Source organism: Pollicipes pollicipes, unplaced genomic scaffold (assembly GCF_011947565.3).
Source record: "Pollicipes pollicipes isolate AB1234 unplaced genomic scaffold, Ppol_2.1 Scaffold_5724;HRSCAF=6776_pilon_pilon_pilon, whole genome shotgun sequence".
Taxonomy (NCBI): domain Eukaryota; kingdom Metazoa; phylum Arthropoda; class Thecostraca; order Pollicipedomorpha; family Pollicipedidae; genus Pollicipes; species Pollicipes pollicipes.
The window spans coordinates 11,809,542-11,834,734 of NW_023596746.1; the positions used below are offsets into that span (position 1 = coordinate 11,809,542).

General features: G+C 60.4%; 1 protein-coding gene across 1 annotated transcript in view; it reads left to right on the forward strand.

Moving 5' to 3' along the window:
* LOC119102668 (discoidin domain-containing receptor tyrosine kinase B) overlaps positions 1–16,454 on the forward strand; it is a gene marked incomplete at its 5' end in the record, with an annotated part of 35,293 nt that extends 18,839 nt beyond the window's left edge. Inside the window, 3 exon segments of the mRNA XM_037226127.1 lie at positions 3,426–3,556; positions 3,914–4,121; positions 16,414–16,454. Of these exon segments, the coding sequence (XP_037082022.1) occupies positions 3,426–3,556; positions 3,914–4,121; positions 16,414–16,454 (380 nt within the window).
* Positions 16,455–25,193: the final 8,739 nt, after the last annotated feature.

Sequence of the window (25,193 nt, forward strand, 5' to 3'; positions counted from 1 at the left end):
CACAGTCATTCCACTGGTCGTCGGGATTTGTGTCCTGGCTCGAGCTTATTATACAGCCTACGTTGGGAAGTGAGAGGAGGGTGAGGTAGTTTAGGGTAGGATGCCCCTCAGTAGATCAGCTCATGTAACCGAAGCAGCCGCCCCTGCCGAAGACCTGCACCTGGGGTAAGCAGTCCCGTGGTGTTGGGACTCACGCGGGCTGTGACGGCCGACCCCCGTGACCCCGACACGAGTCTGAATGACCAGCTGCAGCGCGCCCCGCCCCGCCCCGTCCCGCCTCTGACCTGCTTCCGGCCAGCGGCGGCCGCGCCCGTGGGAATGGCAGAGGACAATCGGGGAATCGTGTCAATGGCTGCTCCAGTGGAGCACTCTTCAGCCGGGCGCTGACCCGACGGAGCCCCGCCGGGGCGTCATCCCAGCGGCGCCCGGGAGGCGGGAGACGGCCTGAGAACGCGCCCGGGGGCGGAGGGACGGCCTGAGAACCCGCCCCGGAGGCAGAGGGACGGCGTCAGAACCCGCCCGGGAGGCGGAGGGACGGCCTCAGACCCCGCCCGGGAGGCGGAAGGATGGCCTGAGAACCTGCCCGGGAGGCGGAGGGACGGCCTCAGACCCCGACCGGGGGGCGGAGGGACGGCCTCAGACCCCGACCGGGAGGCGGAGGGACGGCGTCAGAGTCCGTGGACAGGAGGGTCCCAGCGGGCACCCGGGAGGCGGAGGGACTTCTCAAAACCTGAAGACAGGAGGGTCGACCTGCGGCATCACTGTGGCTCTGCGCCGTACTGTGCGTTTATTCATGATCGTTGAAAAACATTCGAAACAAGACCAGCTTATCTCACGATTTCGTAGGTAATACGGCCTCTGCGTGGTGTAAAAGTGGAACAGGCAAGGCCAGATAAGCTACTCTACCGACCCCTCACAGCATATCACGCCAGAAAATGATGGAAATGAAATATATTCCCACGATTGTAAGCATTTGCCGTTATTGTGGCACTGTGTGGATCCAGATGTTTATCGCTGACGGTGGGGGGTCAAATGCTTCGGCCTGACCTTGTCCTGGCTTCTCCTACAATGCCGCGGTCTACGCACAGGCGTCACTAAGTCATCGCATTCTCACACGTGCAGTGTCTGCTAATCTCCGTATACTCTGCTCGCTGGTCGTTCTCATCCGAGGGCTGCAGGCCTTCAGATAAACAATCGTGGATATCAGCACCGCTTGTACTCCTCTGACCCAACGTACGCCGTTATGGTAATCAGAGCGCACGCACGGATCAAACGTGCAATTGGAAACTAGCTCCTTCCGTCGAGGCGAAAGCCCAGATTCATCCAACCGACCAACGAGACAGCCTGGCCTGCCCGTTTCCCGCCGTCTCCACCGTTCTTCAGTCCGCAGCTGCCGCTCTTCTCGGCGGCGAGCCCAACTCTGCACGCGCTGCGTCCCGCCGCCGCGTCGCCGTCGTCACCTTCCGCGCCTCCGTCGCTCGCGGACTTCCTCTGGGCGCGAAGCTCCGCTGACGACCATAAAGCGTCTCTCTCGAGCGTTTCCTTCTTCGGACGGCCCGAGGCCGATCGCGCCGGCGGGCGCGCAGGAGGCGCGGCCGCGACAGCCCGAGGCCACTCGGGAGGACAATGGCCGCTTGTCGGCGCCGCGTCAGATAAGCCGCCTTTGACAGGCCGCGCCGTTTTTGCCGGAGCAGCGCTGTCATACAGTTTACACCGCGATGGCGCGATTGTGCACTTTTCGAATTAATTGCTTTGATCAGTTATGCGAAAATGGGTCGATGCTCTGATTAGAGGGTAATAGGATTCCGCCCGGCGCCGCCAGCTGCTGCACGACAGCCGGCGTCAGCCGCCGACGCGGCGTCTGCAATTAGCTGCAGGGTCCGCCGGCGGCGTGCGCGACTCCTGGGTGGCGACAGCCGTCATCTGGAACAGCGGCAGCCGTCATCTGAAGCGGCAACAGCCGTCATCTGGAGCAGCGACAGGCGTCATCTGGAGCAGCGACAGGCGTCATCTGAAGCGGCAACAGCCGTCATCTGGAGCAGCGACAGGCGTCATTCGGAGCAGCGCAACAGCTGTCATCTGGAGCAGCGGCAGCCGTCATCTGGAGCAGCGGGAGCCGTCATCCAGAACGGTGACAGCCGTCATCTGGAGCGGTGACAGCCGTCATCTGGAGCGGTGACAGCCGTCATCTTGACAGCAGCAGGAGCAGCGCGACAACTGTCACCTGGAGCAGCGACAACCGTCATCTGGAGCAGCGCGACAGCCGTGGTCTGCCCGCTTCTTTCTCGGTCACGCAGCGCGCGGCTCTGTGGGTGGTCCGAGCCACGGTCGATGTCAGTCAGCTGACGGCGTTGTACATTTTTGAGGATGTGTGGCTCGGTGGTTCGTGACTTTTCGCGTCTGGACCACCGGCTGTTACTGCCAGCCGGGCTTCTGTCGTGATTGAGCGGCGGACAGTGTGTGCCGAGACCCAGGTCGAGGACGCCGCTCGGCAGCGCGCGGTGACCGCTGGCCGAGATTCGGAAGATGAATGCGTGGCATGTTCTCGTCGCAGTGGCCGACAGCTCGCCGGCAGCTGTGGCTTGTCAGCGGCCTAATGACGCCGCCTGCCGACAGGCGCCCGACAGCTTCCCCTCTCCGCTGAGAAGACACGCCCGAGAGACGGGCGAGCTGTCGGCCGCATGATGACCATGTTGAGGATGTGTGACCTGACAGACGATCGGTCTGTCATCGGCCACCTGACCATCCGGCAGACCCGGTGTCTGCCGACCTGCGCCCGCGCCTGGTGTCACGCTTCCATAAATCCATGGCTCAGTGCACCCCTCGCATGTCCGTTTGCCCCTGACATAGGCCACCACGTACTTATCGCCACCATATGTCCGCGCTCGTCCATGGACCCGCGACCTGTCCATCCGTGTGCTCCGGGATGCGTCGGTTCGGATCGGCGGCGATCTGCGGCCTTCTTACTCCTTACACCCAGCCGTGGACGCGCGCCTGCCGCTGCCCCCGACCGCCGCGACCCCGCCGCGCCTCAGGCGTCCGCCGTCGGGCCGGCGGCGCCCGCGGGGCACGGCGCCGTGACCTGGCCGTCGGCCCGGCCGCCGCGGGGCGCCTGTCGCGGTCGACAGCTGATGGGGCCGCCCGCTGGGCCCGACGAGCCGACGCCCCAGAGACGTCTGGAAAACACGCCGTCCGGCCGCGCTCCGCGCCGGTGCCGGACGGGCCGCCGGCCGGCCGACGCCGATGGCTGCCGGATGGAAATGCGGCGGCGGCGGTGTTTGGGGAGGCGCGGCGGTATAATGTATGACGTGCCGCCGCGTGAGAAAGCTTTGATCTGCTGATTTGATCTGGTGCGACGGCAGAGCACAGGGCTTTGTCTGGCCGGCTTCTGGTTTTGTCGTTACATGGTCTGTTTCTCTTTGCAGGGTTTGAGTGGGTGGGCTGGAGAAACTCGACGGCGGACGGAACTCTGGAGATGAAATTCAAATTCGACACTGTCAGGAATTTTTCCGAAGTCATCATCCATACGAATAATGACCGTCAGAGAGAAATTGAGGTAAGCGCACGTTTGTGCATGCGACATTTGTCATTGCACATGTTAAACGTCCTAATTTAGCCACGCTTTCATTGATGCAGGCATGCGAGCATGAATTTCCTCACGCTCAATTATGACCAATCCATATTCAAAAGCAATTTCAAAACTGTCAGCGACAATTCAGTAACCCTGGGCCCCCGCCTGGTGTGCGTCGCTGACTGGTGGGCCGCGTGCCGTTTTTTGCCCGGCTGCCGGCGGAGCGTGCTCTGCGCCTCTGCTGGGCGCCCCCCCCCCCCCCCCTCCCCCCCCGCCAGACAATGGACCGCGTGCCCGTGCGCGCCGGCTCCCCGGCGCTGACCGGGCGCCGTCGTGTGGCAGGTGTTTTCGTTGGCGCGGGTCACCGGCTCGGTGGGCGGACGCCACTTCAACACGGATCCCGTGACCCACTACACGCTGGGCGGCGGCGGCTTCAACGGCGCCAGGAACGTGTCGGTCAAGATGCCACGCGTGCTGGCCCGCTACCTGCGGCTCGAGCTGCAGTTCGCCGCCGCCTGGATCCTGGTCAGCGAGGTCACGTTCGAGTCAGGTGAGTCGTCACGGTCAGGAGAGGTCAGGATCGGGAGAGGCCTCTGGCAGCGTCCTTTTAGTCATTGATTGATTGACTCGAAAGAACGCTGTGGGGTTGACTCTGTCGTGGAAGGGGATTGGGTCGTCGGGGAGCATGGAAGCTCACAGAAGGAGTTGAAGTCATCAGGAATGATAAGAGCTTCTGGAGGTCACCACCGGGTGGGCGAAAAAAACCGGCAGAATATTGCAGGGCCGCGTGAACCACCAAGGTCACCGAGGTGCATGCTTCTACCTTGGAACGGCGCTGGGTAACTGAACATCCCCTCGGGTCGGTGTCAGTCACCGATCCTAGTGGGCCATCTCGTGTCACTGGATCTCGTCAAAGCCCAATGCGGCAGCGTAAGGCTAAGGCCGGTTTTGCGAGCTCAAAATAGGTCGCACCCCGTGCGGCTAGGTCAGCGAGATCGCTAAAGCTCCGGTGCGTGTCACACTCCTAAGCATTCTCCTCCTTCCCCCCCCCCCCCCCCCGCTTGCAGAGGTCAGCCTGGGGTCTCGAGGCTGACCCCTGACCTCAGCCGGCCCGGCGGCCGCCTCGGAGCGTGGACCGCATTTCTGCCGCTGCAGAACCCGTTGGGCGGCGCGCACGCCGGCCACGCACGTGCGACCGGAGCCGTCATGTTGGCGCACGGAGCGTGACGGAGATCTGCCGGCGGGCAGCCCCAGCCGAGGCCGGCTGCCCGCCCCCGCCCCCGCCCCCGCCACGGCCCACCGCCCGCGATGCCCGCCGGCCGGCGAGCGCGCCGGGGGTGTGTTGCGGGTTATGCGTGTGCGCAGTTTGGCGTGCAGCTGTATCGATAGCCGGCTTCCGTATCGGCGAAATGGGATTGCTTGGGTGATCACAGTCCAGGGTGGTCGGTTTCGTACTCGCCTTTGGTCGTCTGGTTACTGTCTTGAGTCTGCTGTTATCCAAACAGCTGCCTCTAATGGTATTCTTCTTGATTCACAACACTTTTGCTATGCTCAACCGTCAGGAAGAAACTCATGTACTCTTGATGGTAATGCTTCCTTGGCACCTTCCGTGCGTATGCTTGTTCTGAAAGAGATTTGCGATATCAAAACAGGGCAAATCATATGAAGGGCACGGGCACAGTTTTGTCACCTAGTAATGGTTTGTAACCACGATTTTGTGCCGTCAGTCTTTCAGCAACACAACCAAATGTACACGGCCACTTCACGTGTCTCGTCAGGGCTTTGTCCCTGTGACGGGAGACGGTGCGATCGAACCACTCCTATCCCTCCAGGCCGCTCGACACGTGGGGTCGCGCCGCGGTCGCGCGAGGGGCGACCGTCTTTATATAGCCAGGCACGCTCCGCGTGGGCAGCAGCACCCCTCAATGAACCAGCCTGACAGAGAGAGGCGCATCGCTCGGGAGACGCGCCGCGCGAGGTCTCGAATAAAGAGCGCGCTTCCCCAAAATAGTCGGCCATATACGGCGCCGCAAAACTCGCCTCCACTGGCGCGGGCGGCGTCTGGTGAGACCCGTGTTATAATTCAGTGGACGCGCCGTGTGGCCGCCGACACAGCCTGTCTATCCTCCGAGCCGGCTGTCGGCAAACAAGGTCAAACGCCACTGCACTGACATGTCCGACCGCAGGCTAATTTTTAAACATTATCGGGAGCGTCGACCGCGGCTCATTTCAGCGGCCACGTCAGTCAAATGGCGGTCGTCAATCATTCGATGATGATCCAGGCCCGCTCTGGTCACGACCGTACAAAATTCCGCCCTTTTGTATATTGTGTTAACGACATCAGCCCAGTGCCGGGGCTTCATGCAGAGCACCATACCCAACCGGGCCGCGGTCTGCTGCCACCCGGCGCTGGACGGTCTGGTCCGGTCCGGTCCGGTCCGGTCTTGGCCCGCGCGGAACAGCGGCGGACCCGCGTGGCCGCGAGCATCTACGCAAAACCGAGGCTGCCGCAGTGCGCCGTCGACGGCCGGCGGCGGGTGCGATGCCAGTCAGGCGGCCGGCGGCGCCTGCTGAGGTGTGCAACGGCGTGACCGCCAGCTGCCGGGCCGCCACCCGTCCCGCTACAGCTGGGAGCCGTGGGCTGGCGCCGCTCTGGGGACGCCGGCAGCACGCGCAGCCGTCGGCCGGTGTGGCAGCAACTTTTCGGTCGTTTGGAGTGAATATGGCCCTGCTAATTTTGTCAGCTGTGACACGGAGGTTATGGGTGTTTATGAAGGCCATTGACTTAATGTGATCGTGTGGGACACAATGTAGTGTGCCTGTTGCGACCCCTCGCCGACGATTTCGGGAAGGTCGCCCATTTCAGGGATGATCGCGTGTCTCGAGGTCGGCCTCAACCAGCACAAAAGAGTTTGATTGATGTTGTTATCTTTTTGCTGTGGAATATATCTGAATATTGTGACAGTTAGCAGCAGGTGTCATCAAGAAACCCGTGCACTGGGTACGTCTGGAAACTCGCCCGTGACGCCAGACGCCGATCGCTAGCCCACCTCCCCGTCTGAATAGGGCACAGATCGCGGACGGGTAACCGTCCACGATCCGTGCCGGCCGCCACATCCGTCTCACGCCTTGTTTGATTTCGATCTCCGCTCGGCGAAGTCGGCTACACGGCCTGTGCACACTGCACGTGCACTGCGATCGGGCGTGTTTGCCCGTCTGTTCTGTGCACACGGCGGAGACAGAACCGTCCTCTTTCCCCTCTCACCCCTCCTCCCTCCTCTTCCCCACGCTTGCGTACAATGAGCGTCTGGCAAAAACGTCTCGGCTATGATTCAGTATTCGAAACGTGTTGCCGGGCTCGTTCCCGAGTGGATTTCCAGGAGGGGAGCGGCGACTGATTGCGATTTGTTCTCCTCGCAATGCTGCTGGGCGTGAACAGACGTGGAGCCGCGGGCCGGAAACGTGGACCGGAGACGTGGGCCAGGGCTATGGGCCGGAGCCGTGGGTGAGAGTTGTGGACCGGAGCCGTGGGCCGGAGACGTGGACCGGAGCTGTGGACCAGAGACGTGGACGGGAGACGTGGGCTGGAGACGTGGGTCGGAGCCGTGGACCAGAGACGTGGACGGGAGACGTGGGCTGGAGACGTGGGTCGGAGCCGTGGGCCAGGGCTGTGGTCCGGGGCCGTGGATGAGAGCTGTGGACCGGAGCCATGGATGAGAGCTGTGGACCGGAGCCGTGGGCCGGAGACGTGGACCGGAGCTGTGGACGGGAGACATGGGCTGGAGACGTGGGCCGGAGCCGTGGGTCAGAGCTGTGGACCAGAGACGTGGACGGGAGGACGTGGGCTGGAGACGTGGGTCGGAGCCGTGCGCCGCAGCCATGGCTGGAGACGTGGGTCGAAGCTGTGGGCTGGAGATGTGGGTCGGAGCTCGCAGGCCGGAACCGTGAGCTGGAGACGTGGGTCGGAGTCGTGGCTAGAGCCGTGGGCTGAGCCACGAACTGGAGCGGTGAGCCAGGCCGTGAGCAGGAAGCACCATAGCTGGGTGATCAAGCACTTGTCTGGTGACCGCAAGGACGGCAGCTTGTTGAAATGGGGCTTAACACTAGCTGGGCTTCGATTATTGCTGCATTTAGAGTAATGACCTCAGAAGGTGCGCACATTGCGGTGATGGAACAAAGTATGCGAACAATGTGTGTATCTCTCAATCATAAGTTCATTTCTCCGCGGCATGCCGACGATAAAAGAAGCGCAATTATAGTCGTTTTTGCTCTCTTCGCTTGACGTTATGTCGTCATGGGACGGTTCGGCCACTCAGTAGGAAAATTGGTCATGAGAAAGGCTGTCAGTCGCTGTAGATAATATCCAGCCGTAATCCTCTGAAAGCCTTACCAAGGCTGCGACAGGTCGTCTGGCGCGAATCAAGATAGCCGAACACACCCTGTACCGCAGATCGTCCGGCGCGGAGTCAAGATAGCCGAACACACCCTGTACCTCCGCATCCGGAACCAAATGCCGACGAAAGACTCGTTGCGGCGTTGCCCAGTATCTCGGACGGTATCAGAAGAGAACAAAGCCGGCCGGTCGGCGGCGGCGCCTCATCACCCTGTCCTTCACACAGCGCCTGGGGACTCTCCGCACTCTCTCCTGATGGCCGACCAGCCCTGGCAGCCGATGAGCTGGTCACTTTATATCGCGAAATCGGAACAGGTGCAGCCACGCTCCGCCTTTGTCCGCCGTGCGTGTGAATAGAATAACGTTTTTTGCCGGAGGGTCGGAGGAGCTCGCCGCTGCAATGGACTTTGGTATTTCTTTTGTTGGCTTCTGGTTCTATCGAAAGCCGATTCAGGAGCCGATCAGGAGAGCGGACGGAGGCCTGTGAACGGCCCTGTCCACGGCCGGTGACCGCCGGATCCACCGTGCATCGTCGTCTCCCCTCCCCTTCCTCCTCCCCCCCCCCCCCCCCTGGCTGTTGGTCATCCGTGGACTAGCGGGAACGCGCGCTCGCCGCGTGTCCGTCCTATCAGCACATCCATCCTCGGCCCACGCCGGCTCGTTGTGCGTACACCCCTGATAGCGCCCTTCATCACAGGTGTCCCGTTCCCACCGGTGCGACCCTGTTACCACTCGACATCTTCGTAGCTCGCCCGGACCGAGACAAAGTAACAAGGTGCATCGATCCCGGGATGTTTCGGGAGACTGAATTGATGCGGCTGTGCGGGGAACACCTCATTAATATTGCTGATTGGTATAATCGAGTGGTGTTAATGAGTTACACCAGCGTTCACTATCGTATTCATGCGGATCTGACCAGCACCGAGGTTTTCCCGTGCGTGCCGTCGTAGATGTGATTTCCACTGGGGGTGTTATGCATATGATGGGTAGTTCAGTGTGTTAAAGCAACGGAACTGCGAGTCATGCAACTTACAAGTTTTATGTTACGCTTAAAGAAGAATGTCGGTGAGGGCATTGCCGAGCCATTAATGCGGCCGGTATTCGTCCCTGCCCCATCGGGTCCCAAATCGTCGCGGTCTTAGACCGAGTAGTCCTAACCCAGCTGGGACGTCTCGTCGTCAGTTAGGACGCCATTTTGCCCAACTGAAACACTTCCAGTGTCAGGCCCGGTCAATCCCTCCACCCGGCCGGGTCGGCTCCTCTGCCCGGCCGGTCGGCCCTCTGCCGGCCAGGTCAGCCCTCTGCCCGGCCGGGTCGGCCCGCTGCCCGGCCGGGTCGGCCCTTCTGCCCGGCCAGGTCAGCCCCTCTTGCCCAGCCGGGTCGGCCCCTCTGCCCGGCCGGTCAGCCCCTCTACCCAGCGGGTCGGCCCCTCTTCCCGGCCGGGTCAGCCCCTCTACCCAGCTGGGTCGGCCCCTCTTCCCGGCGGGTTGGCCGCTCTGCCCGGCCGGGTCAGCCCCTCTGCCCGGCCGAGGTCGGCCCCCTCTGCCCGGCCGGGTCAGCGCGCCGGGCGCGTGCGTGTCGAGCGGCGGCCGTCGGCGCCCCTGTCGCGGCTGCGGCCACACCCGGCTCTAATTGGACCCATCCGTCTGGCTTGCTGTAAGGGAGACACACCCGGCGGAGACGCCGGCCACCACGCGGGCGGGGCGGGGCGCCAGCCGGGCGCAGCCCCGCCGGCGGCGCGCGCAAGGCCGCTGACGCCGCCGGCCGGGCGCGGACGGGCTCGCTCGGGACGAATCTCGCCGAAGCGGGGCCGCGGACGGGGACCGGGTCGGAGGGAGGTGAGGGCGGATGGAGGCTGCGTCTGGCCTGTGACCTGTGACCGGGTCAGCTGGCGCGGTGGGCCGCACTGAGGGACCGCGACAGGACCAGCTCGCCTCTCCAAGTCGAGGTTATAGGCTCCAGTTGAGAACTAGAAGATACCGCCGAGCTTTCATTTGATCAATTAGAGTAGTGGATTTGATTTGATTTTACTTTACTATACCTCACAGAACTCTGTATGCTGCTTCCATTGTAATATTATGTGGATTACATCGTAAATCGTAAGACTGTGCATATAGACAGAGACCAAATGCGAGTCCTTGTGGATGAAATGAGCTGTGACTGGCCGGGTCAAGGAAGGTGGGCTGATCTACCCAGGTCTACATCTGCTTATGGGTCCTGAAACATATGCTTATGCTTCTGTTCTCAAGCTTAGGAATGTCCTAAGGACACAGCAAATATGTTCACTTATGCGTCACGTTATTAGTAACGTCCAGTTATCGTTTGCATCTCTCGTAAAAATCGCGTTCAGAGGGATAGCCAGCAATGAAGCTTTAATAGTTGTTCCGCCTAAACGATGGATGCCACCCGGCTGCAGTCAACGACAGCAAATTTCTACTTGTTCGCTGCACAAGTTTGCACCACTCACTGTGGAATGCGGATCATGCGAAAGGATCTACGGTCCCAATAATCCCCACTGTGACATTCCGATGTGTTAGGAGTCACCAAACATGGTTTAGAACCATGTTAGCATTTGTTGGCTCTTCAAGTGTTTGATGACGCAGCTGTGCTCATTGTTGTCGTCGATATCTGTTCACACGGACATAAAGTCAACTCCGAAGCAGCCAAGGTGTCTCCAGCTATATCTTCGCCCGTGTAAACAATGCCGAAGAGGAAAAAAACATCCGGTACGCGTTCTATCTATTTCACTGTCAGCTGAAAAAACTACCTGGCACGGACCAACATTTACAAATCTAGCATCGAGTCGCAATTAATGGAAGCGTACAATCTTGACAAGCTTACTTAGTCATTCGCCGTCACTTTGGAGAATAACGACTGATCCTTCTCACAGACCCTCTATCAAAGACCCGACCCCTCCAGTCTTTCGACTTGGAAAATATAGCCCGTTCGCCCACAATAAATGAGGCGAATGCCCGAGCCATTTCGTCTACTTTTTCCCGATCGCTTTTTATGTGTCGGTGTGACCATTTCGACCATAATTACGGACGCTGGCTTCGGCGGCCCTTCATAAAGCAGCGAGTCATCTGTCGTCATTCATCGGGCTCCATTACGAGCGAACTTTACACCGCCGTAAAAGTGCGCTGGACCTCCCGAAGAAAGCGCCCCTCCGCCGTCGCCGGGCTCCCCTGAATGCCAAGGGAGAGCTCAGGTCCGGCGGGCCGGCTCATTCCTATCTCCGCCGCGCGGCGCTCATTCCGCGGCCTAACAAGCGCCTCGGGCTTCGGGGGCGGGGGGTGGAACGTGCAGCGACGAGGGCAACAGCTTGCAGTGTGGCGCGTCCTGCTGTCGGTCTCCGGCCGTCTCGCCGGTCCGGTCGATACCTGCCACCTCCTGACGTGATGGGGAGCGAGCGGAGGAGGGAGGAGATGGAAGGGGGGGGGGGGGGGGGCGCTCACACCGGCTGGACCACCGGGACCGCCCGGGCGACGCACAGCGACGCATCGCGCCGCGGTCCTTGCGGTTCAGTCGGTCAGTTCCCCGGCAGACAATCTCCTCACAGCTGGCCGCAGGCATCGGAGCCTCGCCAGCCGGTGCACAGCCGCAGGCTCTGTCACCCTTGCGCGTCACCCGAGCTTGTCACCCGAGCAAGGTGAGCACGGCCCTGTCACCCGACGCAAGCAGTCACCCATCGAGCTGACCGGCAGTTTTGCAGCCGCGGCTCTTACCAACGCGCGCCGCGGGGGTGTCGGCTTCGGTAACCGGGCGCGGACGCCGGGGATGGCTGGACGCGGGGCTCGTCCGCCAGACGGTCCGTGACCCCTCGACCGGCACGTGCGCTAAGCCGCCGCCGGCGGCCGCGGGGACGTTCTGAGAGCGTTCTGTTGCTTGGCGTGGGCGTCGACGCCCCCGTGAGACACCCCGTCGTCCGCTGCTGGACCTGACCATCAGCCAGAGGTCAAGGTCACCCCTGCCGTTCACCGGCACCTCGGAGCGGGGGCGCCCGCCGCCCCAATGGGGATCATCGGCCGTTCCCGGCGGCCAGATGGAAGCTGTTCGACGGTGCGCCGTTCTTGGCTCGCTCTATCATAGCCCGAGGAGCGCGATGAAACGGGCGGGGGCTTCGCTTCACGCGGGTATCAGATCAGTGACGACTGTCTTCCAAAGGAGGGGCATGGGCTTCCAACATGTGGGGTTTCACGCACCAGGTGTGGACTAGCGGTTGTCTCCGGGACGTTGTTGTAACAAATGGCCGCGAAATTGGCCGTTTTTTTTGCCTAACAGACATGCATTACGACAAGAGCGTTTATGTTGTTCAGTGCCTTTTACTTCTGGTACTTCTGATGTATCATGTTTCTTCTCCTTGCTTCCTCGTTATGCACAAATGAGGTCATGAGCGTGTTTACGTCACCTTCTCATGGCTTCAACTTCCGTTCGGTTGCACTCTTCGTGCACGGACCGACATCATCTCGTCTGTGTCGCGAGCGCGGCGGCGGTGGGCAACTTCAGCGACGAGACGGGCCCGCTGCTTCGGGAGACGGCGCTGGAGGGCGGCGGCCGGGCCGGCGACGGGCAGCGCATCGGTGAGTGTCTGTCTGCGTCGCACTCAGTCGGTCACATCAGGGTGAGCTGCACCCTAACCCACCACGACACGCCAGGGAATGCTCTTCGTAACACTGGGCGCTGACAGGCAGCAGACGTGATCCCAGGCAGGCCAGAGTTGCATGTGATGACGACACCGTCCTACACTGCACTGGCGAATCTCATGTTGTATGTGACGACGCTAAACAGGGAACTGAACTAGCACATTGTCGAACGTGAGATCGTTGGCTCGCAGCGCGTGCTGATGCGTACCGATCGTCACCTCCGGCACCGGCGTCTGAGTCAGGAGCACTGCCTCACCGACCCACGTTGCTCAAAACTCGCCGAGCTGCAGCCAGCCTTTGGCCGATCTCCGAGCTGCAACCAGCCTTCCGGCCGGTCTCCGAGCTGCAGCCAGCCTTCCAGCCGGTCTCGAGCTGCAGCCAGCCTTCCAGCCGATATTCGAGCTGAGCCAGCCAGCCGCATCGCCAGCGTGGGGGGCGAAGTGGCTGGCTGGGCCTCGCGCCGGCTGGTGTGGCCGAGTGGGGGCCAAGCTCGCACCCGCAATGGACCCGGCGCCGTCCCGACAGGCCACCTGGTCGAGAGGCGTGTCGGCAGGTCACTTCTCAGACGGCGGTCGGTCGGCGGGGACCTCTGACGGCGGTCAGTCGGCACGGATCAGACAGATCGACCAGTGTCAGCACTCAACCGATGATCCATGTCGCTGTCATCCGGCCCGATGCCGCCTTGCGATTCGGCCCATGAGCCGAGTCGCCGGCTTGTCCAGAGATACCGACACAGGCGGCGCGGTTTCATGGCGGTGCCACCGGCGGCAATCCGTGTCCCCGCCAGGTCAGCCGATGTCGACACGGGATCGTGTCGCCGCACGCGAGCTGACGGCGTCGCGCGAGTCGTGTCGTCGACCGGTCCGGCGCCGCCGCTCGGACACGTCGTCTACCTGCCGCGGCCGCCCGCCCGTCACATGCGTCATCGCGACATGCGGCGTGATGTGCGGCGCGTCACGACCTGGCAGGCGACGGGCCCGTCCCGCGTCGAGCGCGACTCGTCCTCATCGCGCCGGGCGTCTCGCGTCTGTCGAGTCGGCAGCGAGGCGTCGCTCGGCCGGGGCCGGGCGTCGCTCGTCGGGCGCCGGGCGTCGCTCGGTCGCGCGCGCCGGCTCAGCAGACGCGCTCCTCGCCTCCGCCAGCGCTCAGAAACGGCAGCCGAGCGGCGGCCGGCGCTGCGAAGCTCGCCAGCACAGCGTCCGCCGATGACAGCTCGCCTGATGGGACGAAAGCGGCGGCTAATGTGCGCCGCTGAACGGCTCAAAACGGCGCCGGCTCCGGGCTCGGCGGTCCCGTCGCTGCCGCCGTCGGCCGCGCCGGCGGACGGGCGCGAGCCGTGCGTCTGAATCGACGGGCGTCGGTCGCAGTGCGCGCGGCGTTGACTCCTCGGCGCTGACTCCGCGGCGCACTCCGCGGCGGTGACTCTTCCGCGCCCACTGCGGCTGCAGCGGCGTCGACTCGGCTGTTGATTGTCTCTCGCACCCTAGGGAAATTGTGGGATGGGGCGAAGCTGTGAGACATTTTCTGCACCGGTGAGTGCCATCGTCGCTACAGCGCAGCGAAATGGACGCCGCCTGTGACAGGCCCTAACGGCACTTTCGTGGGATGATCAGACGAGATGGAAGGTTATCACACCATGGCGCATGTTTTTTAACGTTCCTTTTTTGTTGTTAAAGGGCGACAATCCTTTTGCAAGCATTTGTTCCACAACATGCCTCACTGCGTGATGTATTTGCACATTCTTTCCCAAAATGTACATTTCATTTTCAGCAGACAAAGCCTTTAAACTACTGATTCATTTTTGGGAACTGAAATCGTCGTATGGAGAATAGTGCACTATTGTGTTCAGGCATTGTGAAAGTACTTTATCGAACCTATTGACAGGTTTATATCTGTTTCCCAGGTGTCATTGTTTCCTTCTCATTTCAGATATCAGTACTTTTTCCTGAACAGATGATGCAGTTCTCAAGCATTATATGTTAGACCAATAATGGATTGGTCAATTAATGTCATCTTGTGGTATGTGTCTTCCCGACGTGATAGATGATACCAATTCCGCCAATACGACGAAGCACGTCATCTATAACACTTGGACAGCATTTCCCAATAAGTTTGATTTTCAAGCCGCCACTCAGCGCAACCCAGGAAACCTCGGCGTTCCAAATATCGATTGATTGTCCACCGGCCGAGGCCACGCCGTATCTGCAGACCGCAATCCACTTCCAATCCTGCTGCGTGTCACCGGCGTCGGGTCGCCAGCCTGCTCACGGTCTCCTGGCGGGCTTCAGTCTCCTCCTCACGTCTCCTGGCGGGGCTTCAGTCTCCTCCTCACGGTCTCTGGCGGCTTAAGTCTCCTCCTCACGGTCTTCTGGCCGGGGCTTCAGTGTCCTCCTCACGGTCTCCTGGCCGGGGCTTCAGTCTCCTCCTCACGGTCTTCTGACAGATATTTATTTAGTCTCCTCCCCACGGCCTCCTAGCGGGGCTTCAGCCTCCTCACGGTCTCCTGGCTGGCTTCAGTCTCATCCTCACGGTCTCCTGGCTGGGCTCCAGTCTCCTCCTCACGGTCCCTGGCTGGGCTCAGTCTCCTCCTCACGGTCTCCTGGCAGGGCTTCGGTCTCCTCACTGTCTCCTGCGCGCTTCGGTCTCCTCACTGTCTCCTGGCTTGGCTTCAGTCTCCTCGCGGTCTCATGGCAGGGCTTCAGTGTCCTCACGGTCTCCTGGCAGGGCTTCAGTATCCTCCTCACGGTCTGCTCGCCACCTGTGACCGATGAGGGGTGGCCGGTCCAGCGGCGCTGAGGGATGGGCGGCTCCAGTCCCGGCCAAGCCGCCGCCGCCGGCTCATAAGTCGGCCGGCCCCCGCTGCGCTGTATCATCAGCTGATTAGGCTAATCATCCTCACGTGCGGCCGCAGTAGGGCGGTCCCTCATCAGCTGATGTGCGGAGATGACGGCTGACAGGTACTGGATGACGGCCGACCGGCACTGTCTCGGCTCGGTTTGTTTCCGCGTTCCTATCTGGGCCTGAAAGTAAAAATCGTCGCATCTCGGCGGTAGCTCCGTTCTCTGTAAGAGGTTTGCCGAGGACTGGTGGGGTGATTGGCTGGGTCCTGTTCAAATGACAACCGATACTTTATGTGGACAGCGGTGATCTTTTGTATTTTCTCTTCAGATGCGAAAGCAATATTTTTCACATCCTTTAGAAAACAGGGCTTCTAGACTTCTTGTTCGGTGTTCTTTTTTTGGTCCTGCAACTAATTTCTTCCTGGAGCTGTTACGTCAAGTGACATCGTTTCTGCGCCTTGGACTAACAATGACAAGTTGCCGGGTTTGGAACAGTTTTCCGGCCTCTGTCCGTTGGATGGCTTAACTAATGTTTCATGTGAAAAGTTCGTGATTTTACGATGTTTGAATAATGTGTTCATGTGCCAGATGGGGTGTAAGCAGATGCCCGGCACTACCGTTCCCACACTGTCGCTGCACTTCAGATGGCCCATCAATAAGCCAGATCAGGCGACACAGCCATTGCTTCGCGTTCGCAACGCATCATTACGTGACCCGTGACTCCCGGATACCCATGCGTGTCCCGGTAAGGCTCAGGTCCGCTCCCTTCCCAACTGGAGCTCTGAACGGCCCCGCCCTCAGCTGGAGCTCTGAATGGCACCCGCCCTCGCTGGAGCTCTGAACGGCACCCGCCCTCGCTGGCCTGAACGGCCCCCGCCCTCAGCTGGAGCTCTGAACGGCCCCCCTCAGCTGGAGCTCTGAACGGCCCCGTCCTCAGCTGGAGCTCTGAACGGCCCCCGTCCTCAGCTGGAGCTCTGAACGGCTCCCGTCGTCAGCTGGAGCTCTGAACGGCCCCGTCCTCAGCTGGAGCTTGAACGTGTCCCGCCCTCAGTGGAGCCCTGAACGGCTCCCGCCCTCAGCTGGAGCGTGCGCCACAAGTAAACTATCCCCATGTCCCAACTTCGCTTTCGCTAGCACTCCGACGTCATCTCGGTCCGGTCTCCGGGTCCGGCCCTCGGGTCCGGTCCCCAAGTCCGGTCCCCGAGTCCGGTGCCCAGGTCCGGTCTCCAGTCCGGTCTCCGGGTCCTGTCTGGTCGGCCATCTGCGCCCTCTTCGACCGCGATGACCGCGTACAGATGGCTGGTCATTCGGCTATCGGGCGTCCGCGGCGCAGTAAAACGCTGTCCGACATCTGGACAGGGACCAATTACAGTGGCCGGCTGGGCTGCGGACAGGGGTGGCGCGTGGGGCCGCCGATAATGGGAATTAATTGGACCGCGTCGCCGCCCGTTCGGCCTGCTGACCATGGCTGCCGCCCGGCTGGAGCACGCGGACAAAAAGTCCCAGTGGGAATCTCGGTGCGGGGATCGGTCCGGTTCAGTGCTGCGCCGCGGCGAACAAGCTGCCCACCCGCCACTGGTAGGACAAGCGATCTCCCAGGCGGCCCTGGTCTTGCCCCCCCCCCCCGCGGACATTGCCACTGCTTTCACTCCAGGAGGTTCGCTCGCTAGTCGTGACATTTTGTGAGTTGGTTCGGTGGACATCACTGGAATACTTGAGTGCCTGTACAAACGCGGGCTCACGCTGCCAGACGCCTCCGGCTGGCCAGGCGACCTTTGATGACCTCCTGCCGGCCCCACTGGCGGCATCTCTGTAGGTGGCGCCGCTGTATGCCGCGTATGCTGCTCCGCTTCTCGGAGGGCGCGCGGCGGCATCTGTCACGTCGGTAGCGCGCCACATTTGGCTCGTTAGTGGTGATAAATTGCGTCACAGCAACTGACTCAAGTAGCGGCCTCGTTAGTTAGGCCTGCCCGCAGACGTTTCAATTAGTTTGGATAAGAAGAACCTACCTGGCGCGGATGATGCGGCCCTTTTCCGCAGCACGCGGCCTCCTCGCACGCTATGCTCTCCACTCCGCCGCGCCGAGAGCCTCGTCATCGTCCATGATATTTCAATTGTCGGTGGCGGTGCTTAATTGATCGATGGCGCCGAGCGAAATAGCTGCAGCCGCAGGAGCACTCATTCAGCAATGAAAGAAATGGCCGTCCGGCGATGATAACAACAGTGCCACCACGGGGCGCCACCGATTAGAAAGGGCTCTCCACCTGACCTCTGTGTGCCCTTCAGCCGGCCGCCGACAGCTGGAAGCTCGTGCATGTTTCTTTTCAACGCGCCGCCAGATGAGTTCCCAGTCTGCCATGTATGTCCACCACCGTCGCTTTCTCCGGAGGCAGACGCTCTGTCGTTTGGCTTCGCGTGTCGAGCATTGATCTCCTTGACGCGTGCCTCTGTTTGCTTTCACCATTTTTTCGGGAGATGGAGTGTTTGTTTTTCATATTTTTGATGCATCCTCCGTCTGGGTTGATTCTAATATGCCGTTAAATGTTTTCAGCGGAATGGATGCGTCTGCCAAAGCTATACGTCTCAACTTTCATCGCGAAGTTTTCTTGTATCGAATCAGCTACACTCTGTTCGATTGCAGAGTCACGAATCCCGAAATTCACTGAGTCTGAAAGGGCTTAACTTGTAATGGAAATCGGTACAAGCATTGCATGTGCAATTAACTCCAACTAACTCCTGTACGACGCCTTCAGTACGCAAGCAGTTGTCACCAGCTTGTCTTCGCGTCTTCACCTTCCAGCTAGCGCACTCGTTAATCTCCCATAGGAAACATGCCCGAAATCAGCGGAAAATAAGACGCCCCTCTTGAGCTTCTGCGACCTCCTTCACGGAACACCTTCGCGTCGTCTGCGAAAAGGCAAAATCGCCATCATAAACACCCCCACCCCACAACCACCGCCACCCCGAAGAGTAGCTTCAGCGGCACGGTGACGCGCAGCACTGCGTGTTGCCTGACGTGATATCCGAGGCTGTCGAAGTGGCTCCATTTCGGCCGGCATCGTCGCAGCGTCGCAGAGGTGCCCACACAATGGCGGCGGCGGGCGGCTGACTGACGGCAGCGTTAGGCCCTGAATGGGCGGCCGTCTCGTCTTCTGGACACGTCAGCCGACGGCCGCTGTGTGGCAGGAAGCCGACGCGGGACGTGTCTGCCGTCCGGGTCAGCCGACGCGGGGCGAGACCGCGGGACGTGTCTCGCTGTCCGCGGTCAGCCGACGCGGACGTGTCTCGCCGTCCGGGTCAGCCGACGCGGGACGTGTCTCGCCGTCCAGGTCAGCCGACGGGGACGTGTCTCGCCGTCCGGGCCAGCCGATGCGTGATAGGTCTCGCCGTCCGGGTCAGCCGATGCGGGACGTGTTTCGCCGTCCGGGTCAGCCGACGCGGACGTGTCTTGTCGTCCGGGTCAGCCGACGTGGGACGTGTCTCGCCGTCCGGGTCAGCCCCGTCACCGATGCGTGAGAGTCTCGCCGTCCGGGTCACCGATGCGGGAGGTGTCTCGCCGTCCGGGTCAGCCGATGCGTGATAGGTCTCGCCGTCGGGTCAGCCGATGCGGGAAGTCTCGCCGTCCGGGTCAGCCGATGCGGGAAGTCTCGCCGTCCGGGTCAGCCGACGCGAAGTCTCGTCGGGTCAGCCGATGCGGGAAGTCTCGCCGTCCGGGTCAGCCGATGCGGGAAGTCGCGCCTCCGGTCAGCCGATGCGGAAGTCTCGCCGATCCGGGTCATCCGATGCGGAAAGTCTCGCCGTCCGGGTCAGCCGATGCGGGAAGTCTCGCCGTCCCGGTCAGCCGATGCGGGAAGTCTCGCCGTCCGGGGCAGCCGATGCGGGAAGTCCTCGCCGTCCGGGTCAGCCGATGCGGGAAAGTCTCGTTGTTCGGCCAGCCGATGCGGGAAGTCTCGCCGTCCGGGTCAGCCGATGCGGGAAGTCGCGCCGTCCGGGTCAGCCGATGCGGGAAGTCTCGCTGTCCGGTCAGCCGATGCAGGACGTGTCTCGCCGTCCGGGACAGCCGACGCGGGACGTGCCTCGCCGTCCGGGTCAGCCTATGCCTCTCACCGATTTGCTGCGCTGAGACCAACCAGCATTATATGTGATGCGTCCTTTTAGTAATCACCATGACATAACATGAGCAGCCAATTCCAGCTTACTCCTGAACCACGCATTTGATACACGAAACGGTTGTCTCATGACTTCACGGATATTTCCCCTGTGAAATCAAGATCTCTCACTATCATAACAGCTAGCAACAGTGTTAAGATATAACACTGTAGTACATGTGCATTCTCAAAGGCCCAACGCCAGCAAATCACGGCAAATCATATGAGAACTCCTCTTCTTCGCCCTTACCGTCCTCTTCACCCGTACCGGCGGATCTCCGATACGACGGCCTGAGAGCCGTCCCTCTTCACCCCGCAACCGTCGTTTCTCCGATACGACTCGTCCGCACCGTCGGTTCTCCGATACGACGTCGTGAGAGCTGTCCTCTTCACCCCCGCACCGTCGGCTCCCGATCGTCCGTCTCTGTTCGGTCTGGTCTGGAGCAGCATTCGAGGTCAACGTGATACATTGCCTGTCATGTGCATACCCAGTTATTTCTGGTCTCAGCTTTTGCTTGTTATGGGGCTTTTTGCGAAGCAAACAAATTTGTTCAGCGTGCCTGCATTAGGTCCGTTTGGTAAGAGGGATATGTGGTAATGGGAAGTCATTTCATCGTTGGGTACACAAAAGTTACGCTATTTCCTCCTGAGTGATGATACAGTTCTGTATTCCCCGGTCGTTTTTGCTGTTTCCGCCACAATAATTTTGCAAAGCTTTGGCCTTTATAAACCCGAAAAACCCTTTGCGAGGGTACTAATGGAATCGAATGTGGCAGTATATGTAACGAACATTCTCAGTTATGAGAGCGAGTATTTACAGCGAACACTCTCAGTTATGAGAGCCAGTCTGAATGACGAACACTCTCAGATATGAGAGCGAGTATGTGTAAACCAACACTCAGATATGGGAACGCTTTTGGCCGCAGCGTTACGGTGCGGCTACTTGGGTAAACGTTTAATAGCTGGGGATTCTTTATTGTCGGCGTCATGTGCGGTTGAAAAAGTGTACTTTGGAACATACGTGCCCATCCAACTTGGAAAAATAGTTTTTGAAGGTTTTTTATTTTCAGCGCTTTAAGGGAGCGGTATTAGCTAGGTACATTAAATTTGCTGCACACTCCCCTGATGTGTCTTTAACATTCCTGAGGTAGCGTGACATTTTTAAGTTATCTTCATCTTCCTGAGTTACTCCTGTTTTTCCGGGGACTCTTTTGGCATCTGAGTATATTCATAGAAGTTTTAGACTCACATGCGTCGTTCGAGAGGCGGTGAGCAATAGTGGTACTTTGTTACCGCGTCGTTTGGTCCTACTAGCTTTTGGCCTAGTTGGCTGGTGACAGAGCTCAAAACTGGCAGCATTGCATCTGATCGCGAGCTGTTCATGTTGAAAAGCTGCTCTTGGAATGTCGGTTGGCCCAGTCCGTTTTGCAGACCGGACGACAACGAATGGCAGGCATTCCCTCAGAGCGCATTGACCTAAGATCTCGTTTTTATCACGGCTTACGTACCAGCAAACTGTTTTTAACTTGCCGATTTTAAGGCGTCATGCTCTTTCCAAGGCATGAGCAGTTCGTGACACAGTAACATAGTGACATAGTGACTCACAGCGGCAATAACCACGTGCCGGCATGCCGATGAACAGCCCACAGCCGAACTGAGGCGTTGACCTGACACTGCGCCCGGATAGCGACGCACCTGTTGAAAGCGGCCATCCCGGGCTCCTCCGACGTATTGAATGATGCGCCGAATTAAAACATTCATTCGTCCCACTTACGGAGTTGATTATGAATGGCGCCCTGTGATTAAGCGGCCGGATCTAAGCAGGCGGGCGTTTGCAGGTGATTTATGGCGTGCCGTGTGGCGAGCTTGGCCCCGCAGCATTGTCGGTCGGCGGCCGGGGCGGCGCGGCCCCGCGCGGGCCGGCGGCGGGCTCCGCCACGGGGTGGAGCCGGCCGGCCGCCGTCGCAGCCGTCCTCTCGTACCGCCCACGAATTATCCATGTTTATGTGTGAGTAAACGGGCGTGTGGCCAGCACTTATGCGAGATGAGAGGGGGAATAACTCGGACAGGCGTGCAGTTGGTGCCTTAATCTGGCCTCTCGGATGGCCCGTGTCTAAGGCGACCTCTCATAAACAAGCCGGAGTCTTCTGCCCGGCCCGAGCACCTGCCAAAGCAGACAAAACCGCCAGAACAACGCTCACGGCCTGTCGCGTATGCAGATGAACGAACCAAAGCGAAATAAGGCCTAGCTGTTGTGAGATGTCATTAGTACATTGTTGAGATCAGGAAGGAATTCCCATGGACGCTGGCATCCATTGCTCGCGTTGATCAGGGAGCTGACCGGCGCGTGACAGTTCTGCGTTAGCGATTGGGCCGTTCGCTGCGATTGGGCCGTTCGTTAGCGATTGGGCCGTTCGCTGCTTACGGGCGCCTTAAGGCACAGTTCCGGTGCCACGATGCGACTGAATGTGGGGCAAGTGGTCCGCTGCTAAAATCGGGGTTTAAATGCGTTAAACCAATGCTCATTTAAATTCCAACTGACACTGATTTGGGCATGCCCTGAGAAAGGACCGTTCCACGAAAGCGTGACTACGGGCGTAACTGCATGTAGTCCATGATTTTCATGTCTACTGTAAGGACTGGCCCGCTGCAGGAGTTATAGCCGGCCCAGAATGACCCAAACCACATTGACCCAAGCAAATGCCGCTCGCCGATGACCTTTACAACTTGACGGACGACTTCCATGTGCTAATGACCGGCCGCGTCCGGTGGCCGGTCCGACCCGGGGGCGCCGCCCGCGTCGACATGCGCCGCTCAAAGGGTGACCGATTGTTTCTCCTCGACGTGATGCAGTCCCGCTATCACTCACAGACACCCTGCATTAACCATGCCGGGGGCGCGGTCAGCTGAGCACAATGGCGGCGCGCTGTCCGCCGTTGCGCGCCGCCATGTTGCTAACCGCCGGCGCCCCTGTTCGCAGCGAGCCACGACGGCGGACGGGCGACGGCCTCTCCAACGAGCACATCGGCCTGATTGGCGGCTCTGAGCAGCGTCATCCTGATCCTGGTGCTGTCATCCTGTATATCGTGCACAGGGTGCGCGCCCAGCGGGCCGGCCAGGTCGTCAGTCAGCTGGCTCCCGCGTACGCCGACCGACTGCACCCGGACGGTGCCAAGGTGGGTCACCGTGGACGCTGGTGCATTCCGGTACACCAAGCTGGTGCACCCCGATGGTGTGGATGTGGACGACATACTGAGGCATACTGATGCGCCGAGTAATCTCCAGTATAGAGGACACGCGTCAAGGTGTGCAGAAATGCGCGTTTTGTTTCGTGCTCTGATTACCATACATGGTGACCGTACCGTACCGATCACCATACCGTACCGTACCGCACCGTACCGAGTACCGCACCGTACCGCACCAATAACCGTGCCGTAACCGATCGCCGTGCCTTACGCGATGCCAGATTGATCAACGCCCTGTTCCTTCAACGCGTCTAGAATAGTTGGATCACGGTACCAAAATATGTCTTCGTGGTGGCGGTTAGAAGGCAGAGCATCGCCTCCGCATGGCGAGGCTGGCCACGGACACACCACGCCTATTTGTCGTGTTTCACGAGCGCCGGTTCCCATGCCCCCGGCGACCGTTAGTGTGGCGTGCGTTATGCGGGGCGTTCGCGGATGTGGGCACGTGGGCCTGCGTCCGGGACGGCACTGTCAGTCGGCCGCTCCAATGACGGATAGCAGGGCTCGAGCGCGCCCGCTCCCGTCCCATTGTCCGTCGCTGTGAGCGGAATAAACAGCGAGCAGCGCGCCGCTGAGTCGGCCGCGAGCCGGCTTCCGGTGCGGCCGAGTCATCGACGCCCTTTGACTCGGCCCGGCGGCGGCGGCGCCGGGCTGGGCGCGATAGAGCCCGCCTGATGTCATGCCCCCACCGACAGATAGGGCGCCTTGCAGACAGCGATGCCGCTCGGCGCGCCGACCCCTGGGGCGAGAACAAACACACCGAGCCATTACGGGCGTGGGCGATGCGGCGAGGTCATCGCGGCGGGACCTTTGATCAGGCGTGAGCGATCGCCGCCTAATACCCCCTCCCCCACTTCCCTTCTGGCGGGGCGGGGGGGACGGGCGACGATGCGTTCTTCTGATGTTAGGAATCAGGCCGTCGAACCGCGGCGGTGCGCCGTCCGGAATGTCAAGCAGCGTGTCGCCCCCTGCTCTGTTATTCCCGGGTCGGCCCGAGCGCGGCGGTGCCGGACATAAATCAGCTGGTCGGCGAGCGCCGGCAGGTGACCTCCGGGGCCACGCCGCGGCTCCGGGGCTGACTGCAGCGCCACGGCAGCCGCTGGCTCGGTCCACTGACGACTGACGGGTCGGGGGAGGCCGGCCGGGGATTGGGCGCGGCGGCGGGGGGATGGCGGCTGAGGCTGGTGGTGCGCTGGTGGCCAGGGCGTGGCGCTGGTGACGGGCTTGTGGTGCTGGCGGAGTTGTGGTGGTGAGACGATGGAGGTTTTTCGGAGACGAAGGCGGGTATTTCAGGCGCCTGTTTAGCGGCGCCAGGACTTTTAGTTTATTTTTTAGTGGTATGTTTGTGATTAGAGAGGTGTCGGAAAAGTGTTTGATTATCCAGCTGATAGCGATGAAATGCGTCTTTCGCGCAGTGACCAATCTCGTTCAGTTCGATTTACCAGCGTAACGTCACTGGCCACAATTCCCCATAATCTAGCAGCCCCTGCAATTGGCATTAGCTGAGAAAGAACCTCAACATATTAAGGACATTTTAGTGGCTTCGCAACGTCGTGCGCCATGCGTTTCAACACCATCACGTTATTGACGCCGTGTTTCGTACGCAGGCGGGGCGCGCGCTCGACTGTACCATGTACGTGGCCGGCGGGGCCGGCAGCCCTCAGTCACGAGCACCGTCCCCTCCACCGGCAGACCGCGTTGGGGGAGCAGTACGCCGAGTCCGGATACCGTACCCCGTACAGCGCCATCTGCGAGAAGTATGGCGAACCACTCAGCCCCGGACACTACGCAGGTACGTGCGCCAGGAGCGTGGGCACCCGCGCTCGGATCGGTCATTTGACTGCGTGACGGGGCGTGACAGCTGTGACGTTGGAGTGGCCCGCTCCGATGGCGTGGTGGAATGAGCCGTAGCACCGCCACCGGACAGCAGCTGCAGTTGCGTGCGGATTCCTCAGTGTCTGTTCCCTCGCCCTTCTTAAGTAGGTTGTTCTGCCTGCCACGCGGTCCAAGTAATCCAATGTCACTGCTATGGTCGATGCGTTGGTGCTTGTTTGGCAACGAGCTCGAGATATGTTGGCTAATGCTTAATTTGGAATCGAGCAGCTCAGTCCAGATAAACCAGATTGCTTACCCCTCAACCCCGTCCCCATTTTCTCAGCACTTGCATGCTGCGTTTCCAACCATCCATTCAATGCAGTTGGGAGATGCTTGCAGAACAACGTCTTCCGGTTTATTCACGGTATTTCTAGGCCCGGTGTCGCCACGCTGCAGCAGTTTTGCTCACGTCAGGACTCTCAAGACCTATACAGGGCGAGATAGGCTGGTATGCGTGATAACCGAGCATCATAGCGAT